The 27,050-nt window shown below is 30.3% G+C and overlaps 1 protein-coding gene, 1 long non-coding RNA gene and 1 pseudogene across 2 annotated transcripts; 2 read left to right on the top strand and 1 right to left on the bottom strand.

Annotated features, from left to right (window-relative positions):
* Positions 1-845: 845 nt before the first annotated feature.
* LOC149054970 (uncharacterized) lies at positions 846-26,940 on the bottom strand. Its single transcript, XR_016192154.1, has 4 exons — positions 26,550-26,940; positions 25,499-25,646; positions 11,938-12,038; positions 846-1,047 (listed from the first exon to the last, which is right to left on the bottom strand). It is a non-coding gene; the product is annotated as an uncharacterized LOC149054970 (long non-coding RNA).
* On the top strand, positions 5,458-6,251 carry LOC149054971 (uncharacterized; annotated as a pseudogene).
* Positions 23,399-24,523, top strand: REPTOR-BP (REPTOR-binding partner). Its single transcript, XM_015510186.2, has 4 exons — positions 23,399-23,656; positions 23,776-23,893; positions 23,967-24,088; positions 24,215-24,523. Exons 1-4 carry the CDS (start codon positions 23,600-23,602, stop codon positions 24,329-24,331), a joined length of 414 nt encoding a protein of 137 aa, XP_015365672.1. The 5' UTR covers positions 23,399-23,599; the 3' UTR covers positions 24,332-24,523.
* Positions 26,941-27,050: the final 110 nt, after the last annotated feature.

Raw genomic sequence — 27,050 nt, 5'->3', positions numbered from 1 at the left:
CTCAAATTCGTAGACAGTGACTGGTGCAACACTTTGAGAACCCTTGATATTAAGGTCGATTCACTATATACTTGAAGTTTCAATTGACAGTAGTACTCCATGTACATAGTCTATTTATACGTCTGACACTTCTAACTTAATGACTTATCAAATACAAATATCGGTCACATAATGACTTTTCGAATGCTTTAAAATAAAGGGCTTTAATCGAAAATAATATCAATATTGGGTTGAATAAAATTGAAAACATTTTCAATTAAATTTTCAAATATTTTAAATTTAATATGCGTAAAAATATTGTTAGTTCCTTATTATATTTTGAAATTTACATTTATAATTTTGTTTACTCCTTACCGATAGAACAACGGTTGACGAGTATGATGGATTTGAAAATAATTCTAATAAAATATCGTGAATGGTGTAATATCAGCTGCCTTGAGCAAACTCGATAATAATTAATCATTTTTGGGCAGAACTCGCGTGTCGTGGTAAATAAATATTGTAAGACGTTATAATTTATAACACACGTCAGTGGTAAAAAATAATTAATTAAATATAGTTTACCAGCTAACTCAAAATACTCGCATAACAAAATTAATAGATTAAAAACATTAACGTCGCCATCGGCACATTTTTAAAATGTACCTATACAAAATTTAGATCATTTTGTTTGCAACAAAATAAATCGATAATGCTTTGACAGACATGCAAAAATGCATTAATGTCGAATGAAGAGGAAGTACGTTCACAATAAAATAATATTTAATTATAGGAAGTATAGAAACAATTATTTATTCATTTTTTTCGATTATTCATTAATTTTTTCTAACCATATACACCTCATACCTAATACCTTAAACACATATTTGTGTAAAATAAATCATTAAGTTTTTTGAGCATTATAATATAAGTGCATATTTATAATTGAGCGTAAAGTAAAAATTAAAAATGTACCTATGCAATGATTAGACGTGGTATTCACATTAAATGATTCTGAGTTCTGACTAGGTCTTTGTCCTTCCGGACTGGAACTCTCCATTTCCCCTTCTAGAAAATATAAAATATAATATTAATTATAAAATATAAGTTAATTGAGTTATGAGAAAATGGCTAAGGCATTTATAACAATGAAAATTTAAAAAAAAAACAAATTAGCCAACGAGGTAAATAGTCCCCTATAGCTTAAATCTAAATAAAACTCTGTAAATATATATATATATATATATATATATTATATTATTACGATAGTACCTATTCAAAAATTTTATGTAGTTAATAAAAACTGCCGTTAAGAAAATTGCGCTGTTCAAATGGTTTTTTTCCTCGACCGTTAAGTAATCACTCTATTTTATCTTACACCACGAATGAAAATATAGGTAACTTTACCTAACGGTTTAATGTATTCAAGTTCCCACGATTTGCGTTTTATAACTTCGTCGGTTGTGCAGGTACTTTGTTTTATTTTCTATTTGTTTTGCTCACCTATTTGCAGATTAATTTAGCACAAGTTACACCGCGAGTACACAGGATGATTATTTTATTAGTGAACACTTTATTATCACAAACATTTTAAACAGTTTTAGAAATATTTTTTCTAGATGAATTGAAATCATTATAAAACGTTTGGTAATAATTAATAAAAAAATTTAAATATTTTTACTATTTTTTCGTTATTGTTTAAAGTTGTTTGTATATTGATCCAACTATTATGGAGTATTTTTAATATTATAATAATCTGAAGTAGAATATTTTCTAGAGAACATTTCGATTTATTTACAAATTGAATTTCAAACGAGAGCGGTTCATAAATCATTTGTAAAGATATCTTATATGTATTTAAAGTTTAGACAAGCCTGAGTGTGGACCGTGGACTACCATTACCATTATTTTGGCACCGTCGTGGCAATATGTTACACTTGAGAAGTCCACTTCACTCATAAAAACTTTAAATACTTAAAAATGAAACAAATAACTGCTCGTTCAAAATTTTGAGTTAAGTGAAATCAAATTGTCAAAAAAATAATCTGTTTGGAAATACGAATTCATAAAAGGATAGAGGTTATTAAAAAAAAAAACTTAACTTTAATTTGTCTAAAAAAAAATAAAAAAATCCAAATCCTCAGAAACAGTGATAGGGCTAACAATAACCACGCAATGTTTTATCTATACGTATAAACTTGTCGAGTTGCATACCAAGTGGACAATATAATATTTAGTTTAACAAAAAGATAAATACGATTGACTGAATATGTACGCGATGTGGTCTTATTTAAGTACCTATAAAAAATCATTCAAATAATCATGCGTATAGGTACCTAACTAAAATTGTTTATCTGATCTCATTATCGATTCTTTACGAGAAACGTTTTTTTTTCGTACTCTGAATATTGTTGCTATATCTATCATAGGTAGTAATTAATTACCGAGTAGACGTAGTTTAATTTACCGTTTATAATAATTTACACTGAAATAATGATAAAATATCATTGATTTAATTTTTTCTCACAAAGCAACTATAAAGGTTATAAACTAAATTAATTTTTATAACACATAAATATATTATTACACGCATGCAACTGATCTATTTATTAACTTATGCAATAATGATTAGTATTTTAATATTTTAACGTGAACTAATATTAAGTCTATAATTTAAAAAAATGTTGATCAAAGTATATTATCTCAATTATTTTACATAATTTTCATGGCGAACTGCTTATTAATAAACTTAACAAATCTAGAAATTATGTAGATACTTTAACTGTTGGCATATTTTTGCGCAGATATCCCACGAGTCTCGTGGGACAAGATACTTTGTACTAAGAAATTATCTGCGAGATTCCATCACGCATAACTAAATAATAATCAATACATTTCTTACACAAATGTAAGTACACAATTATATCTGTACATAACTATGTATATAGATACCAGTTAGATATACATATAATATCTAAATTATCCACGAAAGCTTATTTTATTGTAAATGTGTAACACTAACAATATAGGTATCGTATAATTTTATATACGGATCGTTGCCATAAGAAAAAACAATTCTCCGACCGGAGCTATAAATGTGACATCCGCGAAAAATTAAAGATCATTTTATTTTAAATTTAAAACAAATATTTGGTTACATAATTTATTCACAATTTTTTTTCTGCTACGGGTTCTAGAGATTTCCCCAAAAACTGCTATGACAATAATACCAACCGTAGAGGAAAAATGGTATCTGTCTAAAACACAATGCATGTTCAGCACACTCAATAATAGTTATGGAGGTGCGGCGTGAATCATTCCACAGTCTAAAAAATATGTCACTCCAGTGAAAAATGCTGTACCAAATATAGTGTCGAGATTGGAAGACTGCAGTCACACTCAGCGCTCATATTATTATGTAGTATAATCGCAGTGCAATGCTATAGACCTATAGTATTATTTTATACCATACAATAACAAATATTGATAACAATACATCATAACGGGGTAGCGGGTAGAAATTGCAACCCTACCATTTTTATTGGAGTAGAAAATTAATAGTTATGCCACCCTACGAACTAGTACGAAATACGAGAAATTTATGAACAAAATACTATATTTTCATGTTTTTTTTTGTTTGGGTAAAATATTTTTATATTTCTATTATTTAAAAAAATCTAGTTCTACAACATGAAAAAATCGTAATGACTAATGTGTTGATTAATAAGTTTAATGCTGTCTTAATTTATTTAACGTAAAAAAGTTTTATTTAGATTTCACATGGTCAATTGGCGTCGTTTGTAGACTATATACACAATAGATCGCGCCCACTGTTTATATCGGCCAGTGGATGTGACTAAAGTTAAATGTTTTGACTTGTCAAACATAATAATTTACTGTGATGATAAATATGCATACGAGAGTGACATTTCAGAAAGTAAGTTTCTCGCGAGATATAATATTATTATTTTATGTTTGTGTATAATCAAAGGCAACAAATAACAGGCTTTTAACTATCTAGCATTTGACATGATATTATGTGGTTTATACATCGACTGCGGACGTATAATATTAATCGTTCGCGACGCAAAATGAATAAATTTAAAATAAAAATGTAGTCTTCTTTAAATTTTAAGCGATAAAATGTTGACGATATTTCTTGTTTCGATAAGATACATTAAATTAATATTATTTACAAAATTGTGATATGCAGTCTGCGACGTAGGCTTATATTATTATGTATTCAGAAATCAGACGTCATGTCGTGATATATTGGAGCTTATAAATGAAGGTACCCGCTCGAATTGTCCTTAGTGCAAAATTGCTATTTTTTTATGTACAATTGAGACTGTTTAATTCAAAATTTTGATGCTATTTTAAATAATATCTTGTTAAATACTAGTGTTATATTTATATATATCATATTAACAACGCTGGGCATAAACAAATTAGGTAAAAAGTAAAAGTTAAGTTAATATTTATATAGTAAAATAACTCTTTTTTGATATCAAACGAGCGAGCATGTTTTATTTTAAAGTCTAAACTATTTTTTTTAAATATTTAAATAACCATAGATATTTATAATATGCTAATAAAATTTGACTTGACCTAGGTTTTTGTTGGTTTCTTTAATTTTTATAGATCTTAAAAACTGAGTAGAAAATATTTAGTAAACAATCTTTAAACTACTTAATTTTTTTTCGATCAAATTTTAAAAAATGTGATTAACTTGCCCAGCATTGCATTTGCATATAATATTATTAATTAAGGATAACATGCAAAATGATATAATATGTATAATATACATTGCATATATATTATGCAGTTCATAAAAAACACATTTTATTCATCTTATATTATTATTTAAAATTATTCAAAAAATTGTGTTATAATATAGTAAATTTTATACCTCACTTAATTCACATAATACGTTTAGTTATGGCGTACTATTGCTTACATAGTATAATCAAAAATTCAAAACTATCCATTTTTATTTGATCTGTAATTTGAATTATCTTAGGGCCTAAAATTGTATCGCGTAAAACAATAAATACATACTTAAAATATGTGGCGACGTAAACAACGCACCACGAGTCGTCCAAGTTGTTTACAATATTGTCAGTGAATAATGGGAAATCCCATGTTCTAGAATATACGATAATTATCTCGTGAGGGTAATTTCGAAAAAGTTCTAGAACAATCGACGCATATATATACCGACGGGTCAGACGCTCAGTCAGTCAGTCCGAGAGTACCCTCCACAGCACACCGTGAGTACACTACGCGACACACCGTGAATTACACACCGCCACATTCTCCGCGAGATATTCCGCGTTTTCTCCGTCATTGTAACATATATTGATATTTGTTTTTCACATTTATATTCACACATATTTATGTAATATAGTGTTTATTTTTTAATTAAATTAAATTGTGAGTTTTATTGCCTAAAACCCACAAATTGGTGACCTCAACGTGATGGCGGAGACAGACGCAACGGTTGCTCGAGTGGCAGTCAAGATACCGGACTTCATTTCGTCAGATCCCGAACTTTGGTTTGCTATGGTAGAAGGAAGTTTCGCCAGCGCGGGAGTCACAGTTGACAGTACGAAATTCGGGTATGTAGTTGGAGCATTACCGCCGCCCTCGGACAGTAAGTACGCTAAAATTAAACAGGAATTAATAAGACGTCTTAGTGCCTCCCAAGAGGAAAAAACACGCCAACTTTTGGAACGCGTTGAGATTGGAGACCGTAAACCGTCACAATTTTTACGCCACCTCCAAAGCCTAGCTGACTCTTCCGTTCCGGAAACATTATTGAAGACACTCTGGATGGGTCGCTTACCGAAAAGTATACAAGTAGCGTTAGCAATAGTTAAAGACAGCAAGCTTGAAGATCTCGCTGTCCATGCAGACAACATCGCTGATGCATCGGGTCCTTTTCTACCTCAAATAGCAGAGACTTCAAGAAGTGATACTTTTGAAGCCATGTTGAATCTTAAGATCTCTCAACTTAGCTTAAGTATTAATCAAGAAATCGCGACCTTGAGAAGTGAAGTAGCGGCGATAAATACTCGTCCCTCGCGTAATCCGAACTCAAAACCAAGTACTTACTGTTCGAGATTTGAAGATTTGAAGATTTGATGATTCGAAGCCGTACTTTTCATGGCGTAGATGGATTATGTTGGTATCATTGGCGTTATGGATCACAATCGCGAAAATGCAAGGAACCTTGTACCTATAAATCGGGAAACGGGACGGGACATCACTGATGACGGCCAGTGAGCCTGGTCCGTTTCCACGCCGTCTCTTCATCACAGATCGAACTTCTCAAACACAATTTCTCATCGACACGGGCGCTTACTTATGTGTTTATCCACGTAGTGCTGTTCCAGGCTATCGAATAAAAACCGATTACATCCTATCAGCGGCCAATGGTACGCCTATTAACACCTACGGCACTATCACGCTCCGTCTAAACTTCGGACTTCGTCGAGATTTCACTTGGAGATTTGTGATTGCGGAAGTATCCAAGTCCATTATTGGTGTTGACTTCTTAAGTCAATACAATCTTTTGGTAGATGTGCGTAATTAATGTCTTTTAGACGGACTTACACAACTCACTGCTCGGGGTCACGCTGCTAAATGATCCATACCATCTATTAAGGTTGTCGTGGGAGAAACTGAATACGACGGCTTACTACGTGAATTTCCTGAGATGACCCGACCGTTTGGAGCGACTAAAGATATTAAGCACAGCACTAAGCACTTTATTCAGACGACACCAGGACCACCAGTATCTTGTAAACCACGACGCTTAGCATCTGATAAGCTCAAAGCAGCATAAAAAGAGTTTGAAGCTATGATTCAATTAGGCATTATTCGACCGTCTCATGGACCCTGGTCATCACCATTACATCTGGTATCAAAGAACACAACGGATGCCTGGCGTCCTTGTGAGGATTACCGTGCTCTAAATGCTCGGACTATTCCACATCGGTACCCGGTTCGTCATATTCAGGACTTTGCACATTTTCTCCATGGTAAAACAATTTTTTCAACAAACGACTTAGTCCGAGTTTATAATCAAATTCCTGTAGCTGAAGAAGATATCCCTAAAACCGCAATCGTGACACCATTTGGACTTTACGAATTTCTCTTTATGTCTTTTGGACTTCGAAATGCAGCACAATCGTTTCAACGATTTATTGGCGAAGTACTTCGTGGACTTGATTTCTGTTTCTGCTACATTGACGACATTCTGGTGTCATCAGTTTCTGAGGAAGACCACATTTAACATTTACAAATCATTTTCGAACGGCTACGCGAATACTCTCTGGTTCTTAATCCAAAAAAATGCGTTTTTGGACAATCAGAAGTAAAGTTTTTGGGTTACATGATTTCTAAGAAAGGAACACGTCCTCTACCTGATAGAGTCTCTGATATATTGAGCTTCAAGAGGCCATCGTCAGCTAAGGATCTTCGACAGTTCTTAGGTATGTTAAACTTCTATCGTCGTTTTATACCTAGAGCTTCAGATGCACAATCACCACTAAGTGATCTCTTAGTACCTAATCTAAAAGGTAAAGCACCTATTAACTGGTCACCAGAGGCTATTACGGCGTTTGAAAAATGCAAGGAGGAACTCGCCACAGCTACGCTTCTCGCACATCCATGCGACAATGCTCGACTGGCTATTGTAAGCGATGCTTCAAACACCGCGGTTGGCGCAACTCTTCAACAGTTCATCAATGAAGAATGGCAACCTTTCGCCTTCTTTTCTAAGAAGCTCACAGTGGCTGAGACAAAATACGGAACTTGCGATCGAGAACTTCTTGCAATCTATCTTGCTGTTAAACATTTTCGGCATATGGTGGAGGGACGTGAGTTTGTTATATATACCGATCACAAACCCATCACTTTTGCATTTCAACAGAAACCAGATAAATGCACACCACGACAATTCAGACATTTGAACTTTATTTCACAATTCACCACGGATATTAGGTATCACGTGTATCGATAGATTTACTCGATGGCCTGAGGTAATTCCATTGGAAGATCAAGAAGCGGAAACTGTTGCACGAGTTTTCTACATGCATTGGATTGCAAGATTTGGTATTCCTCTTCGTATCACAACAGACCAAGGAAGACAATTTGAGTCATGCCTTTTCAAACAACTTAATCACTTGACTGGTACGAACCATCTTAGAACTACGGCCTATCATCCCTCAGCAAATGGCATGGTGGAACGAAGCCATCGGCAGCTTAAAGCCGCTATTAAGTGTCATCAGAATAACCGATGGACAGAAACTCTTACGACAATCTTATTGGGAATCCGAGCAGCTTGGCGTGACGATCTTAAATCCACATCGGCAGAATTAGTCTATGGAGAGCCACTCAGACTTCCTGGTGAATTCCTCACGTCAGATAATAATGCCACCAAGTTCGATGATGCAGCTGAGTTTATCAAAGACCTTCGAAATCATATTCAGCAGATCCGACCAGTCAATGGTACGCGACATGGCGAGAAGAAAAACTTTGTTTTCAAGGATCTCGCAACTACAGAGTACGTATTTATTCGACATGATGGACCCAAAACCGGAATACAAATGCCCTATGGTGGTCCCTATAGAGTCATAAGCAGAAATAAAAAGACTTTTGTCATCGATATGAAGAAGAAGGAAATTAGAGTAACTATTGATAGACTTAAACCAGCCTCCATCATAGTAGACGACGATTCTAAGGAGGATATTTTGAGAAAGGTCCAGACACCTATACACCCATTACCATTTCAAAGGAGGATCAAAGGAAACGTTCCGGAAGAAGAGTTCATTTTCCAGACCATCTGCAAGTAGGATCTATTTGACTCCGTCACTGGTAGGGGAGTGATGTGGCGACGTAAACAACGCACCACGAGTCGTCCAAGTTGTTTACAATATTGTCAGTGAATAATGGGAAATCCCATGTTCTAGAATATACGATAATTATCTCGTGAGGGTAATTTCGAAAAAGTTCTAGAACAATCGACGCATATATATACCGACGGGTCAGATGCTCAGTAAGTCAGTCCGAGAGTACCCTCCGCAGCACACGGTGAATACACTACGCGACACACCGTGAATTACACACCGCCACATTCTCCGCGAGATATTCCGCGTTTTCTCCGTCATTGTAACATATATTGATATTTGTTTTTCACATTTATATTCACACATATTTATGTAATATAGTGTTTATTTTTTAATTAAATTAAATAGTGAGTGATTTTTATTGCCTAAAACTTTTAGGCAATAAAAATCACAAATACATTTAATTATATGTAATAAGATAAACTTGGTATATTTTTCTTTACAATAGTAAATATTCCAAACTTTACAGCAAACTAGTATTTTCAATCACATTGGGAAATTGATCGTGTTGCATCTCTGAAGTTTCTCCGTTAACTTTTTTTTTTTTGTAAAATTTTTCATTATTGTTATTTAATATTAAAAAGAAACACTGTTAAAATAACAAACATTAAAATAACTGAAATCAAGATTTATTAGCAATTAGTCTTGAGTTCTTTAAAGGCTTCCAAATATTATTATTTATCAAATATGGACAGTGACGAGCACTGTTAAATTTCAAATATACCACTATATACCTACTTAAAATTATAAAATAACAAAAGTATATAATATATTACTTCTGTCTGACTTATTCATTAAATATATACAAAAATGAATATAAAACATGCTAGCAAATCATTTATGAAAAGATTTCTAAATAAAAATACTTTTTCTTTGAACAATCATAACATGATATATTGAATCTCATAAAAACGGAATAGATAAAAGAAAAAAGATACTGTTCAAGTTCCCAAAAAATTGAACTGTACACGGGAAATGACAGATGACACATTTGATTGTCCTGTGTGCATTAAATAAATTTGCATAGCTTAATACAAAACATGATTTTCACGAAACCGAATAGTGGATGTATAGTACATTAATCCATCACAAAGAATAGATTAAATACTGAAAGAACACTTTAGCAAAAAGGATATTTTTCGATAAATATAAGATATTCATAAGACATTATAGATCTTAAATAATATAGAGTACATCATAAATTTACAAATGAAAATTTAATATAATTTAATACAATTGATATTGTAAAAATATTAATAATTTAAAATTATTCTCATAACATAAGTCCAGCTGGCTATTAACAATTCATTCAAACTATATTTATAATATGATGTCACCGTCCACATGGTCAAAAACAACGCATAATAAATATAATATAGATTTTTGTTTTTAAAATCTAATAAGTTTGAGATATTCAATTAAAATATCGAAAATATTTATTATTATTCGATCACAAAAGAATGTCATGTAATAAAAAAAACCCTATAAATAAATTAACGATTATTTAAATTCTATAAATGATTATAAAAATATACGGCGTATACCAAATATTAAATAATACATAATCAAAATAATAAACTAAACAATTAAAATTAAATTCATTTAATAAAAAGACCCTATTTTTATGTGCACCATGACAAAGAATGTACACCACAAATGTACAAATGTGCACTACGGTTTACAAAACAAAAATTAAATAATATACCAGCTACTAGGAAATATGAGTAGGTATTTCCCGAAATTTGTTGTTTTGTTTAATTGCATTGTTAAATTATTATGTATACAATAATATTAAAATATAAAAAATATAACATAAAATTATATACAGGTGTAACAGGTCTATTTGTCTTATGCAAAAAAATTTTTCAATTCAATATTTTTATATAATGATTTCTAGGGCTCTGCGCTATAATTTTTATGTTATTTTTTATTTTATTTTTTTACTACAAAAATTAAATAAGTAATTTAAATTTTATATCAAATTTTTTTCTTATAATGCAAGATACCATTTTATAAATAAGGATTTAAAAATAATTTTGGGGTTTAAAACTTTTAATTTGATAACGTCATTGATTTTTAGAAAATTTTCAAAGTCTGCTAAAACTCAAATTTATTTCTTGCTAATCAGTGTTTTGCTATCGTTAAAAAGTAGGTAATCAATAATAGATACATATATTTTTGATTCATTACTTAACATGATCACGTGATGCATACTACCACCATTAGTCAATGAGACCTGCTACATTCTGTATAGTGTATAAGTATTATGTAAATACATCGTAGCTATACTCTATTCCATTTAAGTTTGACCACTCAACCGACAAAAACCAGTCGCCGCCGCGCATCCCCTCCTAAAAACGTTACCGACTAGGCGCGCTGGTGTCGACCGTCGCGAAACACCACGGTGTATACGTAGTGAGTTGTATTGTCACAACGTTTTCACCACACTCCGCGTACGCGTACATTTTGTTCTGTGGTAATTTCGTTATTTTTTTTTCCAATTTTTATTAAAATTCAATATGGATAGTAGCAACGACGAGGAAATTGGAGCAGCCGGTCCATCACCAATGAAAAGGAATAAACGAGGAAAAGTCAATCAATCTGTATACACGGCGGCGGCCGCCGTCAACGAGAAGTACCGTCGGTCACCGACGAACGCCGACCAATCACAGACATCTGGCACTGTTTGTAGGGGGTCTGAACGTTCCGGCGGCTCAGTATGCATGCGCGAAAGTGGTCATTCTTATTTGGAATGGAGTATAGAAGACATTAGCGAGAATACAATTTCCGTATATGCAGTATAAATTAAGCATGGATTCCGAAATGTTGCAAATAATTAGGACCTGCCTGATATTTATAATAATTTATTAATATTACGTAAAAACTATAAATAATTCAATGCATGGTAATCAGAATTTTTCATATGATTATAAAGAATTATACACCTCGCATTCCGGGTAGGTATTTTAAATTATTATACTTTCAAGTTTTAATTACACACACCTATGTGATAAAATTCATAAAATAATATTTGAAAACATTTTACCCTATACAGCAAGCCAGCAAACGCCATAATAATTTGTATTGGAATCAATGTTATTTTTAGAAATGACCTTGTCAGTGTTTCCATGTATTGCAAATTCAGGCCTATTAAAAAAATAAAAATAATATTAATTCAGTTAGCCAATAGGTAACAAATATTAATCTTAAGAATCTTATCATATTATACGGAGGCAGAGTGTTCTGTGAGGATAATATACCAATATTTGCCGTAGAGATAAGAACCGCCGTGGCCGCCCGGATAAAAACAATTTTTTACTGTTTTATCTACAAACTAAAAAAAATATTAAAAACCATGTGTAATCATTATTTGTAATGGTGTTCTACTTTCTGTGAACTCTATTTTGATGATAATTATAAAAGAAGCACTGCAGGCTCCAAATATGTCACGTAGCTCCTTTATATTGTTCGGAAATCTGATTTAAGCCAAAACAATGCCGACAACTACCGTCGACGGAATTCTATCTAATGGTATGGTTTTAATGCCATGTTCTAATGAGAATATTATGTTTATCGAATGTTACGAATTCAAAGACTGACGCTCGTGTCAAGTACAAAATATGGGAAGAGACAAGAGTGGTATAGACTATAGGTAATCGGCGAGTGGGCGGAAATGAGATTAACAAAAATAACGTTCGCGTCTGACAATATAATACATTACCATCAAGTTAACCACCATAATAACAATTTGCAAGAACTTGTCACACTGCACAGCAAACTGCATATCGACATCGTTTTGCTTAAATTGAAAATCATTAATATTCACTCAAAATGCATAGGTTATACATACATATAACACAATATAATCGTGCGTAACACCACCATTGATTATAAATTATAATTGACGATAATACGCATTGAATACCAGGGCCCATGAATACTATAGGTATAATATTATATTTGTATTATTTCGTAAAGCTGCGAGGGTAAAATAACCTTACATGTTTGTAGTACACCTAAGTGGAAAAAAATGCACCCCTACAACAGAAAAATAAAATCCTGTGTAATATTCATGATATATTATTGTAAATAAACTACCATATAATATGAATTGTAAAAGTTGTGTGTTTAAGAGTGACTTAAGGCTTTCAGAAATTGCGTTTTGATCGCAATCTGACAATGACACATCAACTAGATATTTACAATAGATTGTGTGTATAAGAAGTACTAGTATATAAAAACAAATTATGATATATTTAACTCAAACTATACTATACATATTGTGTTGTATTCATCTAACAAAATATATAAAACATAACAAAAACTTTTTTACGCAACAAAGAACCGAGAAGGTTATGTCTGTACATAGCCACATAATGATTAAGAAACGAAATTTCCATCACATACAAAGGAGATTTTTGGCTGTGAAATGTCGCTTTTATTTTTTCGATATCTAAACTATAAAACGTTTTTCATGTTTGAAAAACACTGCAAAATAATATGGATTTTTTGAAACAATAAGAACCTTTTTCATATAATAAGTAATATCAAAAACTTAAATACAATAAAAGAGGGATAGTTATATTATGATTGATACCCAAAGATCTGTCTGGTTGATATGCAAGAACAACAAAAATATGTTCTTGTCGGAAGGACTAGACAATCTTAATGTCGTGAAGTAATTGAGGAGTTTCGACTTGTGCTTATAATATAATATTTTTATTTCATAACTAAAAATAACACAATTACGTAAGTCATAACAACAATGATCTACGTTTTAATGGAATGCAATCTATACAAAATAATAAACCTGCCATATATAGTTTTAAATTTAGATACTCATATTATGTTCAAAATATTTAGTAAACTTAGATTTTTTTAAAATATTTTGTGAAAAAAAAATGTAGCACGATAATAGCAATAAGTCTGTGTTTTTAATTAAATTTAAAAAAACACATCTATAGAGTATATACGTATATTTTAATATCATTTTTAACTGCCTCAATAATATAAGGAGTAAACGATATAAAGGGTATAACAATAAAAATCACGTTAAGTTTAAAGCAAATGTTTCTTTAAACAATATTTTGCTTGAATGTTTACATAGAATAATTTTATAAGCATAAATAACATGAAAAAAATCGTGTTGAGCATATGTTTAGGTACTATTAGTATATTAATAATGAATAAATTAATGTGTCACTGTGAAGTGATACTAACGAAAATTTAAAAAACGTACCGATGCACAATGGTGGACTTAAAGAAAAGGGCGCTGTTCGCAAACATAATAAAGGACCCTGTAATAAAATAATTACTCAGGGTTAGGGCAAACATTTCGTTTCTTAATAAATATTTAAAGTTAAATTACCTTAATTATATAAAAATGAATTACAAATGAATTATTTTATTTTATTTTAATTATTAATTTAATAACCTTTCTACGAAATTCGCGATCAAAAGTGTAATTTTATTTACGAATATGAAATTTAATTTTAAGTGAAATATTCTTATTGAAAGAAAACTTGCATAAAACAATAATCTAACATAAATAAAAAACATTATAAATACTACTTGATTGTTAAGTTTGTATTTGTTTATGTTGTACATTAACTGCCATCTGTAATAATATTTAAAACCATAGACGATATAATATTATCAACATAAAAAAAAAGAGTAGGTAAATAACGAGTCATAATATATGCAAGTAGGCATAGTTACTTCCTGGGTCGATGCACCAAAATGGTATGGCATGACACATCATTGTAGAATTATTAGATCGAATCATTTTCCGTTCTGTTTTTGTCTTATTGATGATGAAGAAAAAAATAAATTATGGAAGTCCCACACGCGGTCAAGTTCCATGTCCGAAAATGTTCATATTTTCTCCGTTAAATCCGCCACTATTTGATGGCCTGCAGAGTAAAGTGTTTTAAAACGACTACGGACCCGTCACGTCGTTGGAAAGTAACCGACGGTTAATATTACAGATATCTGTGCATATTTAATCTGTAGGTATAAATTAACAATAGTTGTGTTCCAATAAAATATTCTGTGATCTATAAAATAATATTTATTATCCATGTTATCATGTTGTAATTATAGGTATAACGTAGATTTCTTTTATATAGGCTCTAAATGAAAATAATCTAAGTTCTAACGGTATTAATTTTCCTTAAGAGGCGAATATGATTTAAACATATATAATACTAATAGATTAATACCATTTTTGGTATTAATCAATAATAATTATATTATATATTATATATATTATTAGGTATATATAAATAATAATAATAATTTTTGGTATTTTTTTTACATTTTTGGATGTTATTATATACAAAAGTTTAAGAATAAAACCGGTAGGTAGAGAGGTCGTATAACATGTTATTGTTTTATATATGCATATATAAAACAATAAGTCTTTTTATTTATTCAACTTCATTAATCAAGTACCGAATGTTCGACTGTTATGTTATAAAAATAAACATTTATAATAAAAAGATTAAAGAATATAATATTTATAAATTAAAATATAAAATATCTTGTCTTTGGAATATCATCTCAACTTATGTAGTTTTCTGTAGTAGGTATTCATAATATACTTATATGTATATGTCTAAATATCCAATTTCCGGCACATGACGTGTCTATAACTATTAACTAGAATAACTAGATATATATTTAAAATTCTATACCCGAATTTACCTGAAGCATTGACTTCAGTTAAAGTACTGAAAACGTTTAAGACTTAAATTCAAAAAGCCATTAAGATCAATCGATTACACATAAAACAGTGAGTAGTGACATGCAAATGAAAGTATTATCCGAATGAGATGTCATCGGTTGACCGATCAGAATTGACTTTAACATCCGTGAGTAATTTAATTAGGCACTATAAAAACATTTTATAAAAAAATACTATGAAAAATAAGACATAAGTAATCGTTATACTCAATCATTTATCATACTGTTTGATTATAAATTATAATATGTAAACAAACGTTTCATATAGTACAGGATACATAATATGGATGATTGTGACAGCAAATCTGCCACTGATTATATTTTTCGACTTAATGTTATAAAATTAATCTGAACATATTATTGTAGATACCTACTATAAGTATATTATAAATTTATAAATACTGAATCCTTGATTCTTTTTATTATATTTCACATTATTGGCTACAATAAACTATATAATTTTATAACTGTTGTTATTATATTAGTTGTCATGACGACATACAGTTAAAATATTTTCCAACTTTCAAAAATAGTGAAAAAGCATACAACATTAATATAGTATGTTTATATTTATATAGAATATATTATAGTTTGCTCTGCAAGTATATTGGTGGTACGGCACTACGACCCTATTCTTATACATATAACATCTATATTAAAACGAAAATTTAAATATTTGTTTAAAATTTTAAATATATATAACTGCATAATATTCTTGAAAATTTTCATAAAATTAGCTCATTTTTAATTAACACTATTTTAAAAACGATTAATTTATAATAATATACACCTGATATCAAGTAGGTAGCTACTATATAATTATACATAATATGATGCTCGATTAGTTTAATGATGTTATATCATTCTTCATGAAACAGATTAAAACTAGAAAAACTAAGCTTTCTGATTATCTGTATAATAATATATTATATTAATACATCGTTAAAATGGCCAATGTTCATTGAAAATTATCGTAATAAAAAGTGCTTAATGGAGCGACTGTATGAGAGAAAATTTTCAGAATTTAATAACTTGAAAATAATTATTTATCAATAATAAAACCTAACATAATACATCATGTATACTTCTACATAAAAAAAAAAAAAACGTATAAACAATTCTGGGATTTGAATATTTGATAATGTTTCAAATATAAATGGCCTGTATAGAATATTTAAAAAAATGTACTATTATCTTTATAACAATGTACTAAAATATGTATGTATCAAAATAAAATCATACAGTCGATATTATTCAATGATTAACTTATATTTAATGAAAATAATCTTTGTTTTTTTTTGAGAGAGAGTTGAATTTTTATGTGTTATAATTATAACATGTGTTTTTGTTATTTTATTATACTATAAATTAATTCTAAAACAAAATGTCTGACAATGTTAACATAATAAAACACACGCTAAATTTTATTCTTCAATCAGGCCTCTGAATTTAAAAGTGTGAGCTTTACCAACTATTTTATTCCAGACTAATGTACATAATTGTCGAGATATCATAATGTAATGTTAAAATCTCATTTAATAAAAAAAAACAAAACGAAACAAAATTTAAAAAAGGTGGGTAAGTCGTGGATGTTGCTCTGCTGTACAGTAGTATGGTAAACTATCCCGGATTTAGTCCAATACTACCTGACGAGAACATGTAAACTCTCACGGGTCTACTTCAGCGTACTACTAAGCTAGCTGGGGAGCATGGGGTATTATTCGTATTACACAGTTAGAATTGGTTGAGCCATTATAGTCGATATTGTTTTAAATATTTAAATTAAAAATACTTTAACGGTAATTAAATATTTAAATGGCAAATACAGGTTAACACAAGATAAATACAGATTAAATACGTTAATACAATTCATAATAAAAATTATAATCACAATCTCCAGTGGCGGCTCGAAGGGAGTATATTTGAATCATGTGATTCACAAAAATATTAATGGGTGGGTGGGTGGATCTTATGGTTTGAAAAGGTAGACTGGACCATGTTTGCAGGTTGGTAATTTAAATATTAAATTATAAATAATAAATATAATATATTTATATATAGCCGTAATGTGTACTCAGAAGATAACGTACAGAAATAAGTAATAACTAGTAACTATATTTTAGGGTGGGTGGTGTAAAAATATTAAACGTGATTCGAGTGAAAAAAGTTCAAGCCGCCACTGACAATCTCTGCAGTGTAACTAATTCATAGGGTATAGCAATAACATTTAAAATAACTCCGGAGAGTTTGCACATTTCTTTCAAGTAAACATAATATTGACCCGGGAGAGTTTACACTTTTCTTTCAGGTAAACATAATATTTACCCGGTAGAGTTTACCATCGGGAGAGTTCACTAGTTTTAAAAATCGGGAGAGTTTACCACCACCCAATATAATTTTATGTACAATAGTCGCCACCAGGTAGGAACCAGGTAGATATATTTATGGGACAAACTCGAGTTGGGTCCCAGATTTCAAAAACAGTACGAGTTGGGTCCCGGTATACTTTATGGAGTACTTTAGTTGGGTCCCGGTATACTTTTTGAGGTACATGAGTTGGGTCCCGGTATATTTTTTGGAGCACTTGAGTTGGGTCCCGGTATATTTTATGCAAAGGTGGGCAAGTTAATGAAAATAATTGAATAAAATTGATTAAAATTAAAGTCAAGATATAAAATAAAATTAACTTAACTCAGAAAAAAATTGTATTAATTTTTTTAACGAGTCATAATATTTATAAGTCATAAATTGCAAGAGTATTTTGGTTTGTATAAACATTTACCAAGTTAAACTGTACTGTTGTAAACATAAAACTTAAAATTATTATTATAGTACATACTACATTATTACTATTTACTAGAAAGTTATAGGCCACATCTATACATCGTGTATACGTCTTGTTAAAATAATATACAATATATTCAGTTCCAGTGGAAGGCGTGTGCGACCGGCACCGACAATATTACCGCGGACCCAATTCGAGTATTATCAAATATTACCGCGGACCCAATTCGAGTATTATATTAAATAATACCGCGGACCCAACTCGTGTTTTTTTTTTAAGAGATCAAATATCTCGGGACCCAACTCGCGTTTTCCCATTATATGTACATACTACACTCGAGGTATATGTTATAGATCTTATAAATGTTACAAAATGCCTATATCGGGAGATGGTGTGGCTCGTTTGTATGCCTCAGTCACTAATATGTTCTGAGATCAAGCATCAATCGGTGCCGATACTTCCCGAATGAGTGACCAACCGGGTTTTTGATGGCGAACCTCGCCCCACGTACACATGTTATGATATTGATAGGTATATCTCCCGCATAGTAAAAACAGGCAAATAAAAACCACCATCCAATAATGATGTATGTGGTGCGAATAAATTTAAAAATATATACCCATCATAGAAACAAGTATCTATATTTAATACTTACGATAAATATATTCATGTGGATGTGATTTGTCTTTTATATTACTGTCTTCCAAAGTCAATTCTTTTGTATTAACCTACTTATATACTGTATGATAATAATAATAATAATAATAATAATAAAAATATCTACTGCACTGAATGTGTTGAATCGTTTTACATAAGTCGGAGAGAAAACTTCAAGCAAATTTATATAAAGTATAGATAATCTCATATCCATGTGCAAAATATATATTATATGGTAAATGGTAATATACATACATATTTGTTTTGTTTCTTGTTTTGGCGCAATGCTGAAAATTGGAATTATTCTATCCGTCATATATAACAATGCATATACATGTAGAGAGTATATCATCTCTAATATATACATTCAACATCCGGCATCACAAATTCCACTAGGGATTTGATATCAAAGGTTCAATAACCCTCCTGGGATCGTGTGCGAGATAGCAACAATTCGGTGTCGGCTCTATGCTTCGCCTTATTGGATTACACGCGAGCGCGTGCCACCGAGCACGAATATGCTTCAGCGTTCAGATATTCGACGACGCCATTACCACAATAATAGTCGAAAGAGAAAAAACAATTCACATCTCTGGTGAATTCGACGTGACTCTAATATCATATCGTCGTACGTACTACAATGTATACCTATATATCACTATATCATCGTATATACAATTATTATTCACCATAAATATACGCCTGTATAAAAGCGAGTAGTGCCTACTGCAAAAGATTTGCTTCAAATTATATAATTTAACTGAACGCAAATGAGACGAGACAAAAAGAGACGAATTCCTCGGAAATTGAATTTAAAAATATATATATATATATATAAACAGTTTATAAAAAGAAAACATTTTAAAAACAAGTTGAAAATATTTTACGGGTGGCATTATATTATGCACTCACAATATGTAAATTGGCTGACAGTACCATCATTAAAATAATAAACATCGAAATAGTTTGTATAGGAATAAAAATATTTACTTTTTTTTTTAAATTAATATTTTGTTTTACCTTAGGCGTTTATAGGTAAAATTAAAAGGTTACGCAATTTTTGAGTTTATCGTTATTTAGAAATTTAGAATTTATTAAATAATGTTGGATTTTAATTTTTAGATTCAGAGTGGAGGATGATCTTAGTATTTTTACGATGACGCGTGTGTTTTTTTTGTGTCTGAAGAAACTTTTTATACGAGAAAAATACTTGATTTTCGTCTTTAATCTTTTCTGGTATAAAAAAGTAAATTTAGACGGTACTTTGAGAGAGTAAAAATTAAAAAATTCTGAATACTTTATTATTTATTATACCTTAAAAATTGAAAAACAGATCAAAATTAATAAAAAGCTTTTTTGATAGTCCGTATAAACACGATACTATACACATAAGTAGTTAAAATAATACAGTCGATTTTCAACTATTGTAATTTTATTTTTCAATTACCTAGTTATATGTAGAATAATATGTCGGTGCATTTGTTAGGTCAAAATTAAAAATTCTTAGAAATTTTCAAAAGCGTATAAGGATAAATCAAAATAATTCATAAGAAACGGAGAGAATATATTACACGAAAGAGAAAACCAATTATACCTTAAATAATCGAAAAAAACTCATTTTGTTGTTATGATGCACCTAAGGTAATTCAAATAAAAAATAACCGTAAACGCGGCCACTGATCATCGCCCATGACAACAAAACTAACTGAAAAAACTGAAAAAAGGCTACAAAATGTCAGCACTTCAAAAAAATATGTTTCATTAGAATTGCGCCCCATCCCCACCTACGAGTATACGAACCAAAATTACTCATCTTAGTATTATTTACGAATGTCGAGTATAATACAACAAAGTTATTATTAACCTACCATTTTAACTGACGTAATTTTATTTACTTAATTTATCTTAAAAGGATGTCAGCGGCTCAACGCCACGGTTTGTTGTCTTTCTCTGGCCCACGCGAAACATAGACAAAACGCATTTGCCGCGCAGAATCATTTTTTTTATGCTTTTAAAGAATCTCATAATAAAATCGCAAAATACAAAATCGTAAGAAAATAATAGTTTTGAAGAAACAGCATATAAATTTGTCTAAATATTGTCTCAAAACAATTTCAACATCATTAGAATGAAAAAAAATTGAAAGTCTATTTAAAAATCAAATAATAATAAAATATAAAAATCAATATGCCATATCATCAAAACTTTTATCCACTATAATTATTTTTAGTATATGATTTTAATCTAAGATTACTCAAAAATCATAAAAACGATTTTAGGTGAAAGAATTTAGTAAGTGCCACTAATGGGTGGCTTCTTCTTTAAGCAATCCATGTTTATTTTATAACTCTTATCTTATACGCTTATTGTGCAAAATGTATAGATTGTGTATGTGCATTTGTAAAATATATAAAAAAAAAAGCGGGTAAGTGAGTATCGCTCTGCTGTACATTAGGGGGTGGGGTGAACCTCTGACTAGGGTAGGTTAAATTTGAATGCAATGATAGGTATCATTGTATACAAAAAACGATTCTGAACGGAGACGGTTTATCTGTCTAGGATATATCATAAATAATTAAAAATTTTCAAATCTTAGATTTAAAAAGAAAATTTTTTATAAATTTCTAGCTTAAAATAATTTGCGAATTTTCGTGATTTTTACGTATGTTGTCAAAATTTAAAAAAAAGAAAAACTTTTATGAATTTCTATATCTAAGATAATTTGAAAATTGCCGTAAATTTTACGTATTAAGTCAATATTTGAACTTCAAATGCTAATAAATAAAAATTGTGCCTATGTATTTTTCTAATTTTCTAATCACTATAAGAATAACTTATGAGGAACTTTGTATTAAATTTTCAAGTATTTTGATATGGCAAAAAAAATTTTATCGACACTTTAAAAAAAAATTTTCAGAAAAATTAAGAATTTTTGAAAATTAAACTGTATATAGATAACACTTAGGTACATAAACATTCGGTGAAAATTTCAATTATTTACAGTGATTAATTTTTGAATTACAACCATATAAAAAAATCGATTTGGTCGAAAACTGATTTTGCGTAAAAATTCCCGTTTTTCTGTCATTTTTTTTTTGTTTTTCTCGATTTTTTTTAAACTGTTGGAAAATGTTAACTTTTGACCTATATAATGCACCAAGGGTATTCACTTTTACATCAGAAACCACCCCAAAGTTTGAAATTGAAGCATTATTTCGACTAGTTATGCTGTACACAGACACAAAAACAAAAAAAACACACATCATTGTGAAATCAATACATTCATCACTTCGTTCAGAATCTAAAAGGTGAAAGAATTAATTTGATCCATGTGGCACGTGAGTCTGATAGAGAAAACAATTATTGCGCTGACATTTTCTTAACTTGCTAATTTTAGGTATAGCAGTGACGGATACGAGGGGTGAAGTTGATGGGGCGATCTCCCCCCCCCCTCTTGAGCCGTATTTTTTACGTTATTTTTATATTATAAAATTGGGCTGAAAACTGATATTTTTATTTTTTTGGTACTACTATATAATAATTACACATAAGGAATTAATTATAACTTATGAAGTTTATTAATTTCATATTTATTTAATTTTATAGGTGAAATAATGTAAATAATTTTAGTCTCCAATAAATTACAGATTATATAAAATCAGCTTATTTAATTTTGAAATATTCACCCCCTCCCTTTGGGTGACCTCTGGATCCGCTGCTGCGTATAAGTAATGACTCATTACTAATGAGTAATGGATAAATAATAATATAGACATTACTTATTATAGTTATTCATCTTAGAAATTACAATAAACAATTGTATTGGTTTATTGATTTTATTAAGATTTAAATCGACAACGAAGAAGTCGCGTTATGATATACAATTAAGATTTATGGCCAACTGTCGTAATAGGTACATGGTAAACAAGGTCTATAGATAATAATATTATTATTTATAAACCTTACATCATAACAACTCACTAACACTGCTCACAAATAACATTAATATTAATATAATTATATTCTGTTCTTTGTCGTATGAAAATCGAGATCAATTTATAGTTTTTGTCTTAAATTTCGATTTTTACAGTTAAGAGAGTTAAGATTGTGTTTTTCAACGGAAATCTTTGCTCTTGCAAAACAATAAAAACATTGAAATGTAACATTCTCTTACCCGTGTTTAATTCTTATTTATTTACAATTCTCAAAGGTCGTGTGAAAAACAGAAAAAATACAGTGGTTTTGTATAATAGTTGTTGACTTCAGAAACATCGATTTATTTTGGGGTAACAAACATCGCTAGTGAAACATCGGTAGTTGGCGCAACGATAATATTGTTGTTGTTTTCAAAACAAAATAGAAAAAATATTTCCTTATCATTCGATGATTATCATTGTCATTTGTCACACGATTTTGTTGTTTATAAACATTGGACATTCGCCATTCGCGGGTTTTCGATTTGGAGTTTGGACACGATTTGCGATTCAAAAACTGACGGCTTACGACGAACCTCGACGGCAATATGGATTTCGAGGAATCATTCATAAACGCTCGGGACTTCGACAATCTCGTAAAAGTGGTAAGATACGCGTGTTTTATCTCTCGACTAGGGTCGTTGGAACTGTTGGAAAGCCTTCGATTTCGATATAATGATATTCTTATAATATTAAACGAGACTACGGCTCGATTGTACTACAGGAACAAGCGCAGGAGGTGAAAGAAACAACTACGACGACTCCACCACCAGTGACTAACAAACGAGGACGCAAGCCTGGAAAGAAGTCCAGCGACAAAGTGGATATCAGAGCCAAACTAGGTTAGGTTCAAACCCTGTGGAACCCAAACATTCGTCTTCGTTATTGACTGTTTTTTGTTTCATACAATATTAGAGAGGAGCCGACAAAGTGCCCGAGAATGTCGGGCAAGAAAAAAATTACGCTACCAATACTTGGAGGAGTTGGTGACAGATCGCGAAAAGGCAGTCATAGCTCTCCGACAGGAGCTGGACAAAGTATATTATTGTTATTTTACATGCATCGTATTATGTTATACCGTTAATATTGAATGTACTTGATAACATTGCAGTGAATGTCTTGTTTGGTGTTTTGTAATATTGTTTATTAAAATTTGTTCACAGTACAGAACGTGGTGTGTCGAAGTTGATGAAGGCAGAATCCCAGAAGGTTTGCCAGGGCTCTTGGACGAATTAGGTGCTGTAAAACAAGAATCTGCAGGTGGTGTACTTATCATGTAACATTTCATTATTATTATTTTTATTGTTTGTGCCATTTTTTCCATTACATAAATGTGGGTTTGTTTATGTTTTTCTGAAGATTTTCAATTTATTATGTTAAAATGTTTTATATTACAAGTATATGACATTGTTTTGTTTACAAATAATTAATATTAGGTATTTGATTTCAAATAATAAAATATATTTTACTCATTTGCTTCTTTTTTTTTTTTATTAAAAACGCACCTTTTATGAATAACTTGATTGCTAAGTGCCAACAATTTAGGCATTTATCAATATATGATTAAGTCACAAATGTGACAAACTTACACTTTAGAAATTAGTAATATTAATATTGTACAATATACATTTAATGTTATGATTTAATACAATATGAACTATAAACTCTATCGTTGTACCAACAAATATACATAATCATAATAAACTATAAAATTACTATTTAAAAATAATAATGTAATGTTATCGAGAAATAAACTTATGGACTAAACACATTATTTTCAAAATAAATTGATACCTACTATGCAGTAAAGGACTATCCCAAAAATGTATCATTTTAAGTTGACGAAATTAATATCAACCAAAAGTCTATACGCCATTAACTAAAAATTGATAAAACTATCTTACTTAATATTCACTAGATAGCAGCACTTAAACTGTTACTGCATTTTAGTGTTATTACAATTTTAAGAATAATAATGGATTAAAGTTGGTCAAAATAATTAATTCAGCAATCATAAATACTCCTTTTATCAAAACTAATATGCTAAAAATAAAAACATTTTTGGTATTTGAAAAAATATCCATAAAAAAAAACATTTTAGATTCTGAGCAGTCCGCTCAGTCAGGGCAAAGCAATGAATGAATTGATTTCATGTGTTTTTTTTAAATTCATTTTTTATTTATAAGTATTTTATCATCATTTGAGGCAGTAAAAATGCTTCAATTTTCTTCAACAGTATATTTTTTGATAATAAAGTAAATCTAGTTGTTGGTATGGAAAATATAAAATGAAAAATGTTTAATAGTTTTCAAAAGCAATTGGAAAAATAAATAAAGAATTAATTGAAATTGGGATAACTGGAATAGTATTATACCAGTAATTAAAATACAATTAATTAAAAAATTGCGGGACATGTGTATTCTGATCAATATTAAAAGGAAACTTACTGAAAAATAGAAAAATTTATACCCCGCATCCAGGTTAATAACTGCTATAAAGTTTTGTCTTTGAAACACTGCATCGTTAACACATTTCATGCTGCTGAATATGATACTTTATTTCTAGTTGTCAAATTTTCTCTGACAAAAACCATATCTGAAAATTATTCACAGTCAGTAAAATGTTCAACAATTTATTTTATAACCTATGCGTTTTTAGCAATTACAGATAATCTATAGCTAAAATAACCAGTTTAAATTTTAAATTTAAATATTTGATTCAAGTACCTTCAACTTATTAGTTTTATACTAGTGTTCACCAGCCCTGACCAGTAGTTATCAACCAGAACTCGGATACCGGTTTATTTTGAATTTAATAATAGTTTCTATGAGAATTAATTAATATTGTTTAACTATAAGTTGGTGTATTTATTTTATTTCGATAACTTATAAATATTATACTAATTAATTATATACACAATTTTGAAATATTATTGTTTTAGAAAATAAATAATGAATGCAATTGCAATAAATTAGAGTTAGGTGTATGACGTACCTCCTTTATGAAAATAATAATAATATTAGCAAAATATTGAGGGAAATAAGAACTTATGTGTGTATGTATATATATTACTTACACTATTCATAAGTATATTTTTCATAAGCGCACACGGGGTATGCACCAATTGGTGAAAATTTTTTTTATGTTTTAATAATATAACAATAATATTATGTATTATTAATTTATTAATGGTTTCCTATGACTTCTTATTGTCTTATGATTATGAATTATGACTCATCAGTATAACGGGTATTTCTATTAATTAAACATTAAACCAAAACGTCTATTTCAAGCACCTACCTAGGTCATAATTATTATAATTATTCTACGACCAGCGGCCTAAAAAACGACCACGGCGATCTTGTGTATTTTATGTATTTCGATCTTAAAAATAAAATACAGCGTCTACGACTCTTTGGTAGCATGTTTTTATAATATTTATTTAAAGTCTAACAAATAAATTTTAACTCTCCAAAAGAGATATGAAAACAAATTTACCTTAAAACATCGACTCTTTCGAGGTTTGGCGGAATCCGTGACGTGTGTGCACTGCAGCTAGGCTGGCTTGGGAACGCACAAAAATACTGAATTAAAATTTGAAAATATTACGATTTATGAAGAAAAAAAATCGTACGGAACGCAGTAAGTTTGGGTTTACCAATGGCCCGTATTACAACAGTTGGTTGAACTCCGGTTAAACCACGGAATTCGGACGGTAAATTCAGTGGTTCAACCATAACCGAGGTTTAAACCATGATTGTAAAACGGGTGCTTAGCAAATTGAAATTTTACAATCTCAAATCCATAGGAGTGTTGACGGGAGGCGGGAGCGGCCAGGTGGACTGTGCTTCAAACGAAATGCCAGAATAAAAAAAAGTCGTGCTGTGTCTAGGGCTGACGATGTTTTCGGTATACCGTAAAAAACCGTATAAATGGTATCCCGTTAAAACCGAATAACCGGTATACCTGTGAAAACCGAATAAACGGTTAACCAAGTGT

This window comes from Diuraphis noxia, unplaced genomic scaffold (genome assembly GCF_037042655.1).
Source record: "Diuraphis noxia isolate RWA-SAM2 unplaced genomic scaffold, SU_Dnox_SAM2 contig0005, whole genome shotgun sequence".
Lineage (NCBI taxonomy): Eukaryota > Metazoa > Arthropoda > Insecta > Hemiptera > Aphididae > Diuraphis > Diuraphis noxia.
Note: the sequence above shows the minus strand (reverse complement) of the source record. Positions and strands in the feature narration are given on the sequence as shown.